Raw genomic sequence first — 13,153 nt, 5'->3', positions numbered from 1 at the left:
GCGTGCGTAGCTCTTTTGGTTGTTAGGCTACATAGAAGCTGCTTAATACAGTACCTGGCTCCAGTTACGGTTCAGTAAATACTAGTTCCACCTTCCTCCTGGAAGGTGCTGTTATCTTTGATGCTGCCACCATTGTCATCTTATAAAAATGTCCGCTCCTTTGTCACCTTTCTAAAACATGTGGAGATGATTTTCCTATACTCAGTTTCTTAGCCCAGCATTCCGTGAGATCCCTCCTGTGTGGCTTGCTGCCTACCTTTCTCCTCCCCTTGTTTTCTTGCACACGTCTCCAGGATCCACTGTGCTTTGGGGAGCAGGACCACAGTCACCCCTGTCCTCGTGGAGCTCTGAGAGTAGTGGGAGGCTCAGTGGTGAGCAGGGGCACGGTGCCGCGTGAAAGCAGCGGCAGGGCAGGGGCAGCAGAGGGAGCGTCCTCTCAGCTCTTTCTTGGAGTGGTTGTTCCCTCTGGTGCTCGCCTGTCTGTCTTTGTGGCTGCCAGCTGCCCTTCCCTTTGCTGGACTCCTCAGCAGCCTGTAGTCAGCACTTCCCACGTGGCAGCCATCGTGTCGGGCATTGGGGACACCCAGGTGAATGTGATCCAGGGCTCTGTCCTGGGGAATGCAGGATATGCCGCCACAGCCCCTGCACTCCTGCTGCCTTTGGACACACTTTCTTGTATTTGGGACTTTGCTAACTCCCAGACATCCTCTGTGCATCTCAGAGTCTATCCTTCATTCGTATCTCCATCCACTGCCGCCTCCTGAAAGCTTTCCCGAGCCCTTCAAGTAGAATTAATTATGACACTCCTACCATACATTGCCTTGCTTATATTCTGTTACAATAACACTTACCTCACTTGGCTTTGTATTATTCAACAATCAAACATTTACATCACATTGACATGCCAGTCACCATGCAGGCACATGAATAATACATGAACCCTGTCCTGAGGAGCTCACAGCTCAGTGTAGGAGGCAGACATGTGCACTGAATTGAACTGAATTCCAACTGCACATCCTGTATTATTTCTGCTGCATGTTGACTAACCACAGTGAATGGATTTACTGGTGTGTCTCCTAGAAAGACATTGAAATTCCTGAATGACTAAAAGTCATTCAACTTGCTGCCCCCTCCTATACGTGATTGCGGTGGCTTTCTGGTACGGTTCAGCATTTTACACATTTCCAGGGTCACGCTGGAAAAGTTTACAAATCAAGTTGATCTTAAGACAAAGTGAAATGCCTTTTAATCAGTTCTGTGAGACTTGACGTGTTCAGCTCCTCGGGAGCATGGATGGGAAAGAAATAACGCAGGGAGGGCGGAGTGAATGAAGGTGTCTGGCCTGCCATTTGGGAGCTCCTGAAAATCAGATTCCCAGGTAGTTGTTTGGGGCCTTTGGTATGTCATGGCTCTGTAAAAAATGAGGAAAATCGTACACTTCTTAAAATGGAAATGCAGCACGATTTCACAGGCTTTTAGGATTAAGCAAGTGAGCTTACGAAGGGGTGGGTGTAAAGCAGAGTAATGAATCCTGGCTATACCCACTTCTGCGTGGCCTCAGCAGCCTCCCTAACATGGGTGTGATAGCAGGACCTAGTCAGAGAATCGGTCTATGGATTTAATGAGACAATAGACGTACAGGTCTTAGTGCCTGGTTTATGGGAGGACTCCGTAGAGGTTAGCTGGCTGGTGATGGTGATTTAAGTAACATTAACTGGCATGCAAAATCTTTGTCTCCTCCCCCTTCTTTCCTTTCGGGTTGTGTTGGGCAGGTGCCCCCACAGTAAAAATAGATGGTATTTCTTTAGTTTCATGTCTCCATTACAAGTCACTCCTCCTGATCTGGGTGACTGATGTGTCCTGCAGCCATGACCATGGCAAAGCGTGGTGGGCATCGCATAGTTCATTTTGACAGGGTGTGTAAGAAGTGAAAGCCATCCCAACAGGCAAGAACCGTGCTGTCCTGATAGTGTTTGAATTTAGTTGTAAACTTCGATCCACTACTGATAGCTGAAACAATGAGATATTTTACATAGGTCTGGGACCCTAGCAGGTCCACCGTTTACTTCCAGTTACTAGGACAGCAAGTCTTATTTCAGTTATATACTACCCTGGCTTGGGGAATTAATTCAACAAGCAGTTATTGAACCTGTTCCATGTGTAATGGTATTGCACATTTTACAGAAATTTTTAGATTGAGAGAAGCCTCATCTCTCATCTGGTCCCAGCTTTTGGGGGCTTCTTCTAAACCCCCGCATACCACATTTTCCTATCATTAGAGACAACCTCCCCAGAGGTAAGGGGCTGCATCTTCTTTATCTCTGTCCCTAGAACCTAGCATAGCGCCTGCCATGAGAATATTTTAAGGCTGTGCGGTAAATGTCCATTGAATAAAGGAAATGGGCAGCAATAGAATGTGAAAACCAAGTCTCATCACGTGCTGCAGAGAAGACAGAGGACTTTTGCTTCCATGAACTAGGCAGGTCCTGTGTGCCAGGGTGCTGTGGATAGCCTTTACATTGTCTCATTCTGTCTTCACATCACCTCTAACACGGTCTCCATGTACTGACAGGGCGTCTTGGGATGACAGAGGACATGTCATTGCCCATGTTGAAAGAGCTGGTAAGATGGCAGTGTTAGGACTCAGATTCAAGTATGTCTGACCCCAAAGCTTGTGTGCTTGGCCGTTATATTTTCTTTTCTGCCATCTCTTTTCAAAGTGCTCTCTCCCATCGCCTTCATGAGCTTCTCCTTGTGAGTGCTCCCCACCCAGTTATGATGCTGGTTGGGTTGACGGCTTCAGATGAGGGGCGAGAGGCAGTTTGGTCTTTGCCAGTCCTGGATCTGACTCTTGGTTCTGTTACTTATTAGCTGTTGGGCTTTGGGTAAGTTGCTTAAACGCTCTGACTTTTAGTTGCCTCTTTAATAAACTTGGACAATGTAGCTCTAATGTGAAGTTAAGATAGGACTTAATAGGCGGTTGTTTCAGTTACTGTCTTGCGTTCTCCTTTCTTCTTCTTCCAGAGTGGCCCTTAGGTAAGTTCTGCCTTAACTTGGCAAGCCAAGTTAGCACAGGTAGTAGAAAGGAGGCAGAACTTACCTAGTTAGTTGGGACTAGTGGTTTTCATTAGCCTGGGCACATTTTGTGTAGGCATTTAATCACCTGCCAGTTTGCTTGGCTGCTGCGGAGTTAATCCACCACTTCAGAGAAGTTTATTCAGCTGGCACAGTTGAGTCTGGGGACTTAAACAGTGATACAGATGCACCATTTGATTGTTGTCCTTGTCACCAATTCACACGATTGCCTGGCCCTCTTGTAGGACGCCACTGAAAGCATCAGCATTGGCTCAGAACCCACTTCACTCTCTTGGGTGAGCCGTGGTCCGTCGCAAGGTCAATCTTGCAGTGGATTTGCGGGCCAGATTCATGGGCTTCTCTCTGTACTAAATTGGAGGGTGGGGGGTAGGGTGGTGAGCTGAGACTCGAGTGAAATGTTAGCATGGTTTTGTGTCTGTGCATGTGTGTGTATAGGGGTGTGTGTGTATTTATAAAGTGTAACATTTATATCTGTGCATGTGTGTGTAGAGGGGTGTGTGTGTTTATAAAGTGTAACATATCTGCATGTGTGTGTATAGGGGTGTGTGTGCGTGTGTGTTTATAAAGTGTAACATTTGTATCTGTGCATGTGTGTGTATAGGGGTGTGTGTGTTTATAAAGTGTAACATTTGTATCTGTGCATGTGTGTGTATGGGGGGTGTGTGTGTGTTTATAAAGTGTAACATTTGTATCTGTGCATGTGTGTGTATAGGGGTGTGTATGTGTTATAAAGTGTAGCATTCATATCTGTGCATGTGTGTGTATAGGGGGGTGTGTGTTTATAAAGTGTAACATATCTGCGTGTGTGTATAGGGGTGTGTGTGCGTGTGTGTTTATAAAGTGTAACATTTGTATCTGTGCATGTGTGTGTATAGGGGTGTGTGTGTTTATAAAGTGTAACATTTGTATCTGTGCATGTGTGTGTATAGGGGTGTGTGTGTGTGTTTATAAAGTGTAACATTTGTATCTATGCATGTGTGTGTATAGGGGTGTGTATGTGTTATAAAGTGTAACATTTATATATGTGCATGTGTGTGTATAGGGGTGTGTGTGTGTTTATAAAGTGTAGCATTTATATCTGTGCATGTGTGTGTATAGGGGTGTGTGTGTGTTTATAAAGTGTAACATTTATATCTGTGCATGTGTGTGTATAGGGGTGTGCGTGTGTATTTATAAAGTGTAACATTTGTATCTGTGCATGTGTGTGTGTTTATAAAGTGTAACATTTATATCTGTGCATGTGTGTGTAGAGGGGGTGTGTGTGTTTATAAAGTGTAGCATTTATGTCTGTGCATGTGTGTGTATAGGGGTGTGTGTGTATTTATAAAGTGTAACATTTATATCTGCATGTGTGTGTATAGGGGTGTGTGTGTGTATTTATAAAGTGTAACATTTATATCTGTGCATGTGTGTGTATAGGGGTGTGTGTGTATTTATAAAGTGTAACATTTATATCTGTGCATGTGTGTGTAGAGGGGTGTGTGTGTGTTTGTTTATAAAGTGTAACATATCTGCATGTGTGTGTAGAGGGGTGTGTGTGTGTGTTTATAAAGTGTAACATTTATATCTGTGCATGTGTGTGTATAGGGGTGTGTGTGTGTTTATAAAGTGTAACATATCTGCATGTGTGTGTATAGGGGTGTGTGTGTTTATAAAGTGTAACATTTGTATCTGTGCATGTGTGTGTATAGGGGTGTGTGTGTGTGTTTATAAAGTGTAACATATCTGCATGTGTGTGTATAGGGGTGTGTGTGTTTATAAAGTGTAACATTTATATCTGTGCATGTGTGTGTATAGGGGTGTGTGTTTGTTTATAGTGTAACATATCTGCATGTGTGTGTATAGGGGGTGTGTGTGTGTTTATAAAGTGTAACATATCTGCATGTGTGTGTATAGGGGGGTGTGTGTGTGTTTATAAAGTGTAACATATCTGCATGTGTGTGTATAGGGTGTGTGTGTGTATTTATAAAGTGTAACATTTATATCTGTGCATGTGTGTGTATAGGTGTGTGTGTGTGTTTATAAAGTGTAACATATCTGCATGTGTGTGTATAGGGGTGTGTGTGTGTTTATAAAGTGTAACATTTATATCTGTGCATGTGTGTGTATAGGGGTGTGTGTTTGTTTATAAAGTGTAACATATCTGCATGTGTATGTATAGGGATGTGTGTGTGTTTATAAAGTGTAACATTTATATCTGTGCATGTGTGTGTATAGGGGTGTGTGTGTGTGTTTATAAAGTGTAACATATACTTATTGCTGAAAATTTAAAAAATATAAAACAATTTGAAACTACCCATGATCTCATGACTCAGACAAACAAGAGCAGATAGGTATGTTTTCTTCTTTTTCGTTGTAAATGTTTGCGTGTAGTTAAAATTAATTGTGCGTTCGCTGTGGTATTCTGCTTTTTTCATATAGCTCTTTTCCATCTGTTCTAAGGGTGATGTCTGGGCACACGTACGCATTCAGCCTCGTGCACTGTTGAGTGCCTGCCGAGGGCCAAGCCCTGTACGCCATTGCATGGGAAGGGGTGCTGCTGGCCGCTCACCCTAACGTGCACTCACTGAATGCCAGGCACAGTGTTAGACACTCTGCAGGAATCACACTTCGTCCATGCAGCTCTGGTGAAGGCTTGTGAAGATGATCGAGTTAGGAGAAGGAGACTGGGGCTTGAGGAGTGGGAGGAATAACTAGTGTTGGTTGAGTACTTATTCTAAGCCAGGCTCTTTTGGAAGCATTTGACTTCTGTCAACTCATTGATTCTGCATGACGATCGTTTTATAGATGAGTAAACTAAGATACACAGACCTTTGGTCATGTACGGAAGGATAGCCGGCCGGAGCCAGGATGTGAACCCAGCCCTTTTGTCCTGAAGCTGGGGTTTGTAACTAGCATACACTCTGCGTCCTGAGGTGGTGAGATTCAAAGGCAAGGTCTGGTCCCTGCCTTCTATTTCTGACTGTTTGGTGAAAGAGTAAGCTGCTTGGTACCAGGGTGGTGTTCCTCTCGAGGAGCGTGTGCTGGACCCCAGAGGAGTGATGTGGGGTGGGAAGGCGTCATAGGAAAGGAGCCTCCAAGGGGGATTGTGAAGGATGTGTAGAGTTTCTGTATTTGAAAAAGTAGTCAGGGCGTTCCTGGCAGAGGGAGTGGTGTGTGCCGGCGGGTAATTAGGGTGCAGGGATGAAGGGCGGGGAAGGAGAACAGCGGTGAGGGGGTTCCTGGGTTCCTGTCCTGCGACATTGCTGTCATGTGCTGGTGCGTCTGGAGGTGAGCCTGAGAGCCCTCTGCTGCTGCTTCCCTGGGGTGGGCGAAGCTGACACAGGACAGGACCTGAAGGAGTGGCTGGTTCTCGGGGCCCGTGTTTCAGAAGAGGTCTGACAGGACACTTAAGAGGGAGCCTCTGCAGGGCCTCAGTGTCTCAGCTGTGTTGGAGGGTCAAAGGGAGGTTGGCCAGTCCCCATGCAGCCCTGGGATAGTCGTTTAAAGAAGTCGCCAGTCACTTCTGATGTTCTTGAGGCCTTGGGCCCTGGCCCCCAGCAGGCAGGCCCCATTGCTTTTCTGCACTAGTTTCATGTGACCTGGCCTCTCTTATCCCATTCTATCCTGAACTGATTGACCTGATTGAAAAGCAAAGACAGAGTGCCGTTTATGAATCCATTGGGCACATATGTATAGAATGTAAGTTCTGGGAGGATCCTGGTGCTGTAAACGGTTTGGAAGGGAAAGCGATAGCATCCATTTTGGGGTCAGGTGCTGGCAAAAGCCCTCGAGAATATACCTAGCAGGCAGTGTGCATTTCTGGACTATGATTTAGACAAGAGATCAGGAAAATTTATAAAATGTAATGTATTTTCCAGACTAGGTTAGTGCCACATGCTCCAAGAATAAAAGGATTATCAGCAAACATCTAAACTCCTGATGTTCTATAGACGATTATAGAGGAAGAAGATGGCAAGAGCAGTGTGTGTTAAGGAGTTTTGAGTGTAATGTCAAATCCGTTACGTGTACCAGGGAGCGTGTGAATGCAGAGAACAAGTCCAGAAGCAGTTGCACAGGGCTATCCTCCCTGTTTTGAACTTTGCCAAGCCCTCTTGTGCCCTCAGGCCTTGTCTCAATGGCAGTCTTGCCAGGGAGTTTCCCTGGCCCTCCAGAGTTGGGCACCTGTGTCTGTCATGTGCTGTTGGGTACCCAAGACGGACTGACCCAGTCACGACACTTTGTTGTCTTGGGTCTAGTTTCCTGCCTAATTTCTGTCTCCTCTGTCAGACCATGAGCCCAGGGAGAGTGGTCACTGGCTCTTTTTCCCACTGATGTGTTTTTTTGTGCCCACTACAGAGCTCGACACAGAGCAGACACTCCATAAATATTTATCTGAAGAATGACTACTTACTTTGCCAAAGGACAGTGACGTGGTCCTCCTTGCACTCACATCCCAGTGAGAGCTACAGACAGAAAGATCAACTCACACAGTTGGGCGCAGAGTGCTGGTGTCTGTCCTGGAGGCATGTGCAGGTGTTTGCAGGCCTGGCAGGAGGGCCTCCAACCTCAGAGCAAGGGGTGGGGTGGTTGCATATTTGAGTGGATACCCTGGACCTGGGTATTCAAGTGCTCTAGAAAATCCAGCCAGGCAGAGAAGGTAGGGGAAGGCATTTCCAGTATGGGCACATAATGGGGTAGAGGTCTGCACTTGAGAAAGCATTTGGCATATTCAGGGACCCCCAGGTGCTGGGAGTCTATTGGAGGCATCACCAGATGTTAGCTTCTGAAAGGACACGTGCTTTCTCCCGCCCTCCCCTGTGCGTTCACACTGCATGGGGTCCTTTTCCCCACTTCTTGGCTCCTATTTTAAGAGACTTCTTTTCAGATCAAGGTGAGTCTAAAGTGGTGTCGTCAGGATGGTACCTCCGAGTGCCATTGGAGGAGAAATAGAAGGAAGGTAGACAGGTTGTCTCAGCACAGAAGAGGCCCAGGCTGATGTGGGCGCTGCTGCTTGGCAGCAATTGCATTCTCAGCTGTCAGAGGATGGGGGTACAGTGACTGAGTGTGAGGGCGAGGGTTCAGTTCCTGACTCCGGGACATCCTAGCTTTGTACCCTTAGGAAAGCTACTTGATCTCTCTGAACTCCAGTTTGCTCATTCAGATGATGTGGATATTGCTGGTGTATGGAGATTTTGGGAGGAGCGTGTGCCCTGCACTACGGTGATACTCATGCCTCCTCTGTCCGTAGCATATGAACTTCAGACAGTGCCTGGCACAGAGGTGGAGCTTAAACACCAGAATACTTATTGGAACTATCCCCTCATGGAAGTAGCAGGCATGGAGGGCTGTGAGCCCCATCAATGGTGGTGTTCTTTGCCAAACCTGAATAATTATAAGAACGGACACTGAACTGAGATTCACTGGGCACTGCGCCTGTCCTAAGTACTCTGTATGGTTTGAACCCACTACCCCTCACAGGAGCCCTAGAAGTAGGTACTGTTATTTCTCCCACTTTACTTGTAAAAGAAGGGGAAGATGAGACCCCGTGAAAGTAACATGGCCAAGGGCAAGCTAGGAAGGCGGGGAGCTGGGGTTTGAAGCCAGGGCTGTAGTTTCAGTTGTGTTTCACCACAGCTTCTGCAGCTGCTCACAGATGCACCAGCCCCTCCAGAAGAGCACAGTAGAAAGGGGCTCCAGCGTCTTGTGGGAGGGTAGAGTCTCAGAATACACAAAGAATGGCAACCAGGTGGAACCAGGAGGGCCTGCCTGGGGCCCTGTGTGGAGGAGGTCACATCGAGCAGGTAGAGAACTGGCATGGCCTGAGAGGACAGGTGGGAAGGAAGGACGCCAGCTACCTTTCTTACTAATGAGCCAAGATGTCCTGAGAGCCCTTCTGAAGAAGCGGGAAGAAAGACGCACCCCACTTGACGACACAGCTTTGTGTCAGACTCTCCTTTTCCTTCTACTTTCTCACCTGTAAGACGGCTTTGAAGTTCTTGTCCCGTTTGGAGACAGATCTTTGTTCTTTCTCTGACTGAATGACTTACCTTCTAAAGGATAAATCACATATGTGAGTATCTACACATTCCCCTGAGCAACCGAGGGCCAAATGTTGTGCGTTGAAGTGGGTTTCCAGACAGAGAATTCAGTAACCTGTTATCAACATGAAATACCAATATGACCAGCACTTTGTCCCCAAAGCTTGGCTGAAGTGTTTAGATTTTTGTCCTGTAATTAGAGTGGCTAGAATTGGGTATAATGCACTGTCTTCTGCTGCAGGTGATGCTTGTTGACCCATTTCATCTCCCACTTTGAGTTTTGGATAATACTTCCCTCCAATTCTCCATTTCCCTTTCGGTCACCAAATTCCTATAAGAATCTCATCCAACGCCACGGCTTCTTTTCTGGGGGATGGGGATGGAGTCTTGCTCTGTTGCACAGGCCGGAGTGCAATGGCTTGACCTTACCTCACTGCAACCTCCATCTCCTGGGTTCACGCAGTTCTCCTGCCTTGGCTTATAGGTATGCGCCACAATGCCCAGCTAATTTTTTGTATTTTTAGTAGAGACGAGGTTTCACGATGTTGCCCAGGCTGGTCTTGAACTCCTGGCCTCAGGTGATCCGCCCACCTTGGCCTCCCAGGGTGCTGAGATTACAGGCGTGAGCCACTGCATCCAGCCCACAGCTTCTCAAAACCATCTGAACATAGGGATTCATTCTTCAGACTGTCGTTAAAGTTGACTTTCCAGGAACCAGCCCTCTCCACAGTTCAGTCATCCTTTTCCCTACCATTTGTCTTTTCCCAGGTCATTCTAAAATAAGGTGATAATATTACACCATCCAAGGTGGTAGACTGGGTGATGCTGAAGAGCAGCTAATATTTATTGAGCAGCCGCGATATGCCAAGTCTTCCACTGACAGCTGAATGACCTGTTACATATGCTCACCTCCTTCCATGATTTCACTGGTTGTTGTGAGGATTAAGTGAGCTAACACATGGAGTGTCTGGCACATGTGAGGTGTTCTGTGAATGACTAAGTAAATAAATGAATGCGATGTGGTTTCTAAACACTTTTCAAGGACGCTGTCCCCTGGATCTGTCTCTGTGTTAGTATCCTTCTTTAAGGAAACACGGAGACATAAACACTGTCTGTCAGACGTGCTCCAGAGGGAGCTTCGCCAGTTCTGCAGGACTGTGCCGCAGTCGAGCACACCTCCGGCCAGGAGGACGGCTGCTTATTTTGAAGCTCAGTTTGTACTTGTGTTCCGGAGTTAGCACACCACGTATCTTTTTTCTTTCATGGGGATTTTGGTCTTCCACTGAGCTCCTGTGAGGTTGATTCTGGGCACTCTGACCAGGACTTTATATTTTAATTTCACCATGAAATATCTTCATGTGGGAGGTGAATGTGGCTTTGGAATCATTTGGATCTAGGATTCTAGATCGATTCTGTAGTTCGTGACCATAGATAAGTTACTTCATCTCTCTAAAACTGTCTCCTTATTCAGACTGCAGAACTTTAGCATAGAGAACTGGTTCCCAGAAAGGGGATGGTGGGAAAGCAGCAGGTTGCTCCTGCCTCCTAGGCTGCAGGGGCACCAGGAAGAGGGTCTTCGCAGAGCCCGGAAGCTGGGCCCTTCCTGGTGGGAGGACGGCCCCGTCCATGCTCATGGCCTCCTGACCCTTGTGTTGGTCAGGAGGGTTTCTTGCCCTATCATGTGGGGACAGCCAAACACCTAGCACATGACACAGGACAGGTGCACCCAATAGCAGTTCATTGGTCACAGACACTCACAGCTGGGGAAGGAGGAGACCATGCCATGTACGTCCACGTGGGGCTGCACTCAGGAACAGAGAGAGCAGCTGAGCAGGGGCTGGGGGAGGCGGGCTTTGGAGTATGGAGAGGGAGGCTGCCCCAGGCTTCCCGGGGAGGATGTGACTGGCTTATTTCAGTCTCTCCCAGGCTGTGGGGCACTGATACCCACCACTCAGGACACAGTGCTGCATCTGCTTCCCGTGCGCACCTAGGAGGCCTGCTCAGCTGAGGGACCCTGTATCTGCAGGAGCAGAGTCAGGAGGGGACTTAAAGTGAGGCTGTTTGGGGCCCTCTGGTTTCGCTGGATATCAAGGCAGCATGTCATACTCTGCCTGGGTTGTAGGAGCTGGAGCTGTGGGGGGACGCAGCTACTCTAGGGGGACCAGCGGTGGCCTCCCTGTGTCCCCTTCCTGTTCCTCTTCCTCCAGTGTTCCCTGAAGTTCTTACAGTGCCCTGGTCTTCTTGGTGCTTTTACAGATAGTACTTTGTTGAATTTGTAAAATAACCCTGTGGTGCAGTAATTGTTACCCTATTTTACACATGAAGACACCTTAACTCCAAGGGATTGTTATTCTCCATGGCACTCAAGTTAGTCAGTGTCAAAGAGGCACCAAAGTCATGTGACTTTAACATTCAAGACTTTTTATTAAAGACCATGGTGTATTCACAAGAAAGCAAGGGAAACACCTCTCCTGAAGGCCCTTCCCAAGGTGCCATCCTTAATTCTGTGTTTTTATTTTATTTTATTTAATGTATTTATTTTTTGAGACAGAGTCTTGGTCCATCGCCCAGACTAGAGTGCAGTGGTGCGATCTTGGCTCACTGCAACCTCCACCACCTGCCAGGTTCAAGCAGTTCTCCTGCCTCAGCCTCCCAGTACCTGGGACTATGGGCGCACGCTACCATGCCCAGCTAATTTTTTGTATTTTTAGTAGAGACAGGGTTTCACCATGCTGGCCAGGCTGGTCTTGAACTCCTGACCTTGTGATCTGCCTGCTTCAGCCTCCCAAAGTGCTGCAATTACAGGCGTGAGCCACCACACCCAGCTATTTTATTTATTTGTTTTTTGAGGTGGAGTCTTGCTCTGTTGTCCAGGCTGGTGTGCAGTGGTGCGATCTTGGCTCATTGCAACTTCTGCCTCCTGGGTTCAAGCAATTCTGCCTCAGCCTTCTGAGTAGCTGGGATTACAGGCATATGCTGCCACATCGGCTAATTTTTGTATTTTTCATAGAGATGGGCTTTTGCCATGTTGTCCGGGCTGGTCTCAAACTCCTGACCTCAAGTGATTCATCCTGCCTCGGCCTCCCAAAGTGTTGGGTTTACAAGTGTGAGCCACTGCATCTGGCTTGGGTTTTCATTTTGTATTCTCTTTTTCTGAAGAAGTGTCTCATATTGAATATATACTTTCCTGACTACACTTGGATCTGTTTCTCTTTAAGGTGATATAATACAGAAGATATGCATTGTGGAGAAATTTAGTTTAACTCTGATTTAGTTTATAAGAGCAAAACAGCATTTATTTGGTCAGTGAGAAGGAGTTGCTCACTAAGCAGTCAGGATGGCTTGGCCTGGGCTCAATGCCTCTAGAGATGAGTGGTTCTTCCTCCCTATGCCTCATTCATAAATGGGGTGATTGACTTGCAACACTCCTTGGTTCTGGAATGTTCTTGTCACTTTGATCTTACACATTTTAACAGCTCTTCCTTTTCCTTTGCTTTTGAGAATGCATCAGAATTTTCTAGGGGATTGGTAAGTCCCATACTGCCTCAGTTACAGCATCCTCATCACTGTCATTGCTATTATTGTAGAAAAATTGTACGGTGACTTCTTGAGCTGGAAGCTGGAGGAAACCCTTGCCCAGTTCCCTTTGCAGCCTGGGAAGGTGGCCACGTTCACAATCAACATCAAAGTGAAGCTGGATTTCTCCTGCCAGGAGAATCTCCTGCAGGATCTCAGTGATGGTAAGCTCTTTCCTAATTTTAATTAGCACATTAGGGTCCTAGATACAGTGTAGCAATCACCATCCCTTGATGCCTGCTGTTTTCTGTTTGTAACTTGTCATTCATTAACTCAAGCTGCCTGAGACACCTCCTGGGCACTTTGTTAACAGAGTGAGTTACTGTATGTGTCTGAAAGTAATAAAAGTACTTTTTAGCTAAATGATTTAATTCTCACTCTTTATTATTTTGTACTCATTTGCCAGGAGGTCATTCTAAATTAGTGGAATGTAGGAATTACTGCATTTTTTCAAGTATAAC

General features: G+C 46.7%; 1 protein-coding gene across 1 annotated transcript in view; it reads left to right on the top strand.

Moving 5' to 3' along the window:
* Positions 1-13,153, top strand: part of TRAPPC9 (trafficking protein particle complex subunit 9) — a 730,305-nt gene that overhangs the window by 190,692 nt on the left and 526,460 nt on the right. The window contains exon 16 of the mRNA XM_012461180.2: positions 12,704-12,856. Within this exon, the coding sequence (XP_012316603.2) occupies positions 12,704-12,856 (153 nt within the window). The remainder of the gene's footprint in view (positions 1-12,703; positions 12,857-13,153) is intronic.

This window comes from Aotus nancymaae, unplaced genomic scaffold, assembly GCF_030222135.1.
Source record: "Aotus nancymaae isolate 86718 unplaced genomic scaffold, 86718_ANA_hifiasm-v0.15.2.pri h1tg000036l, whole genome shotgun sequence".
Lineage (NCBI taxonomy): Eukaryota > Metazoa > Chordata > Mammalia > Primates > Aotidae > Aotus > Aotus nancymaae.
The sequence above is the reverse complement of the archived record's forward strand: the minus strand, read 5'-3'. Positions and strand labels throughout refer to the sequence as shown.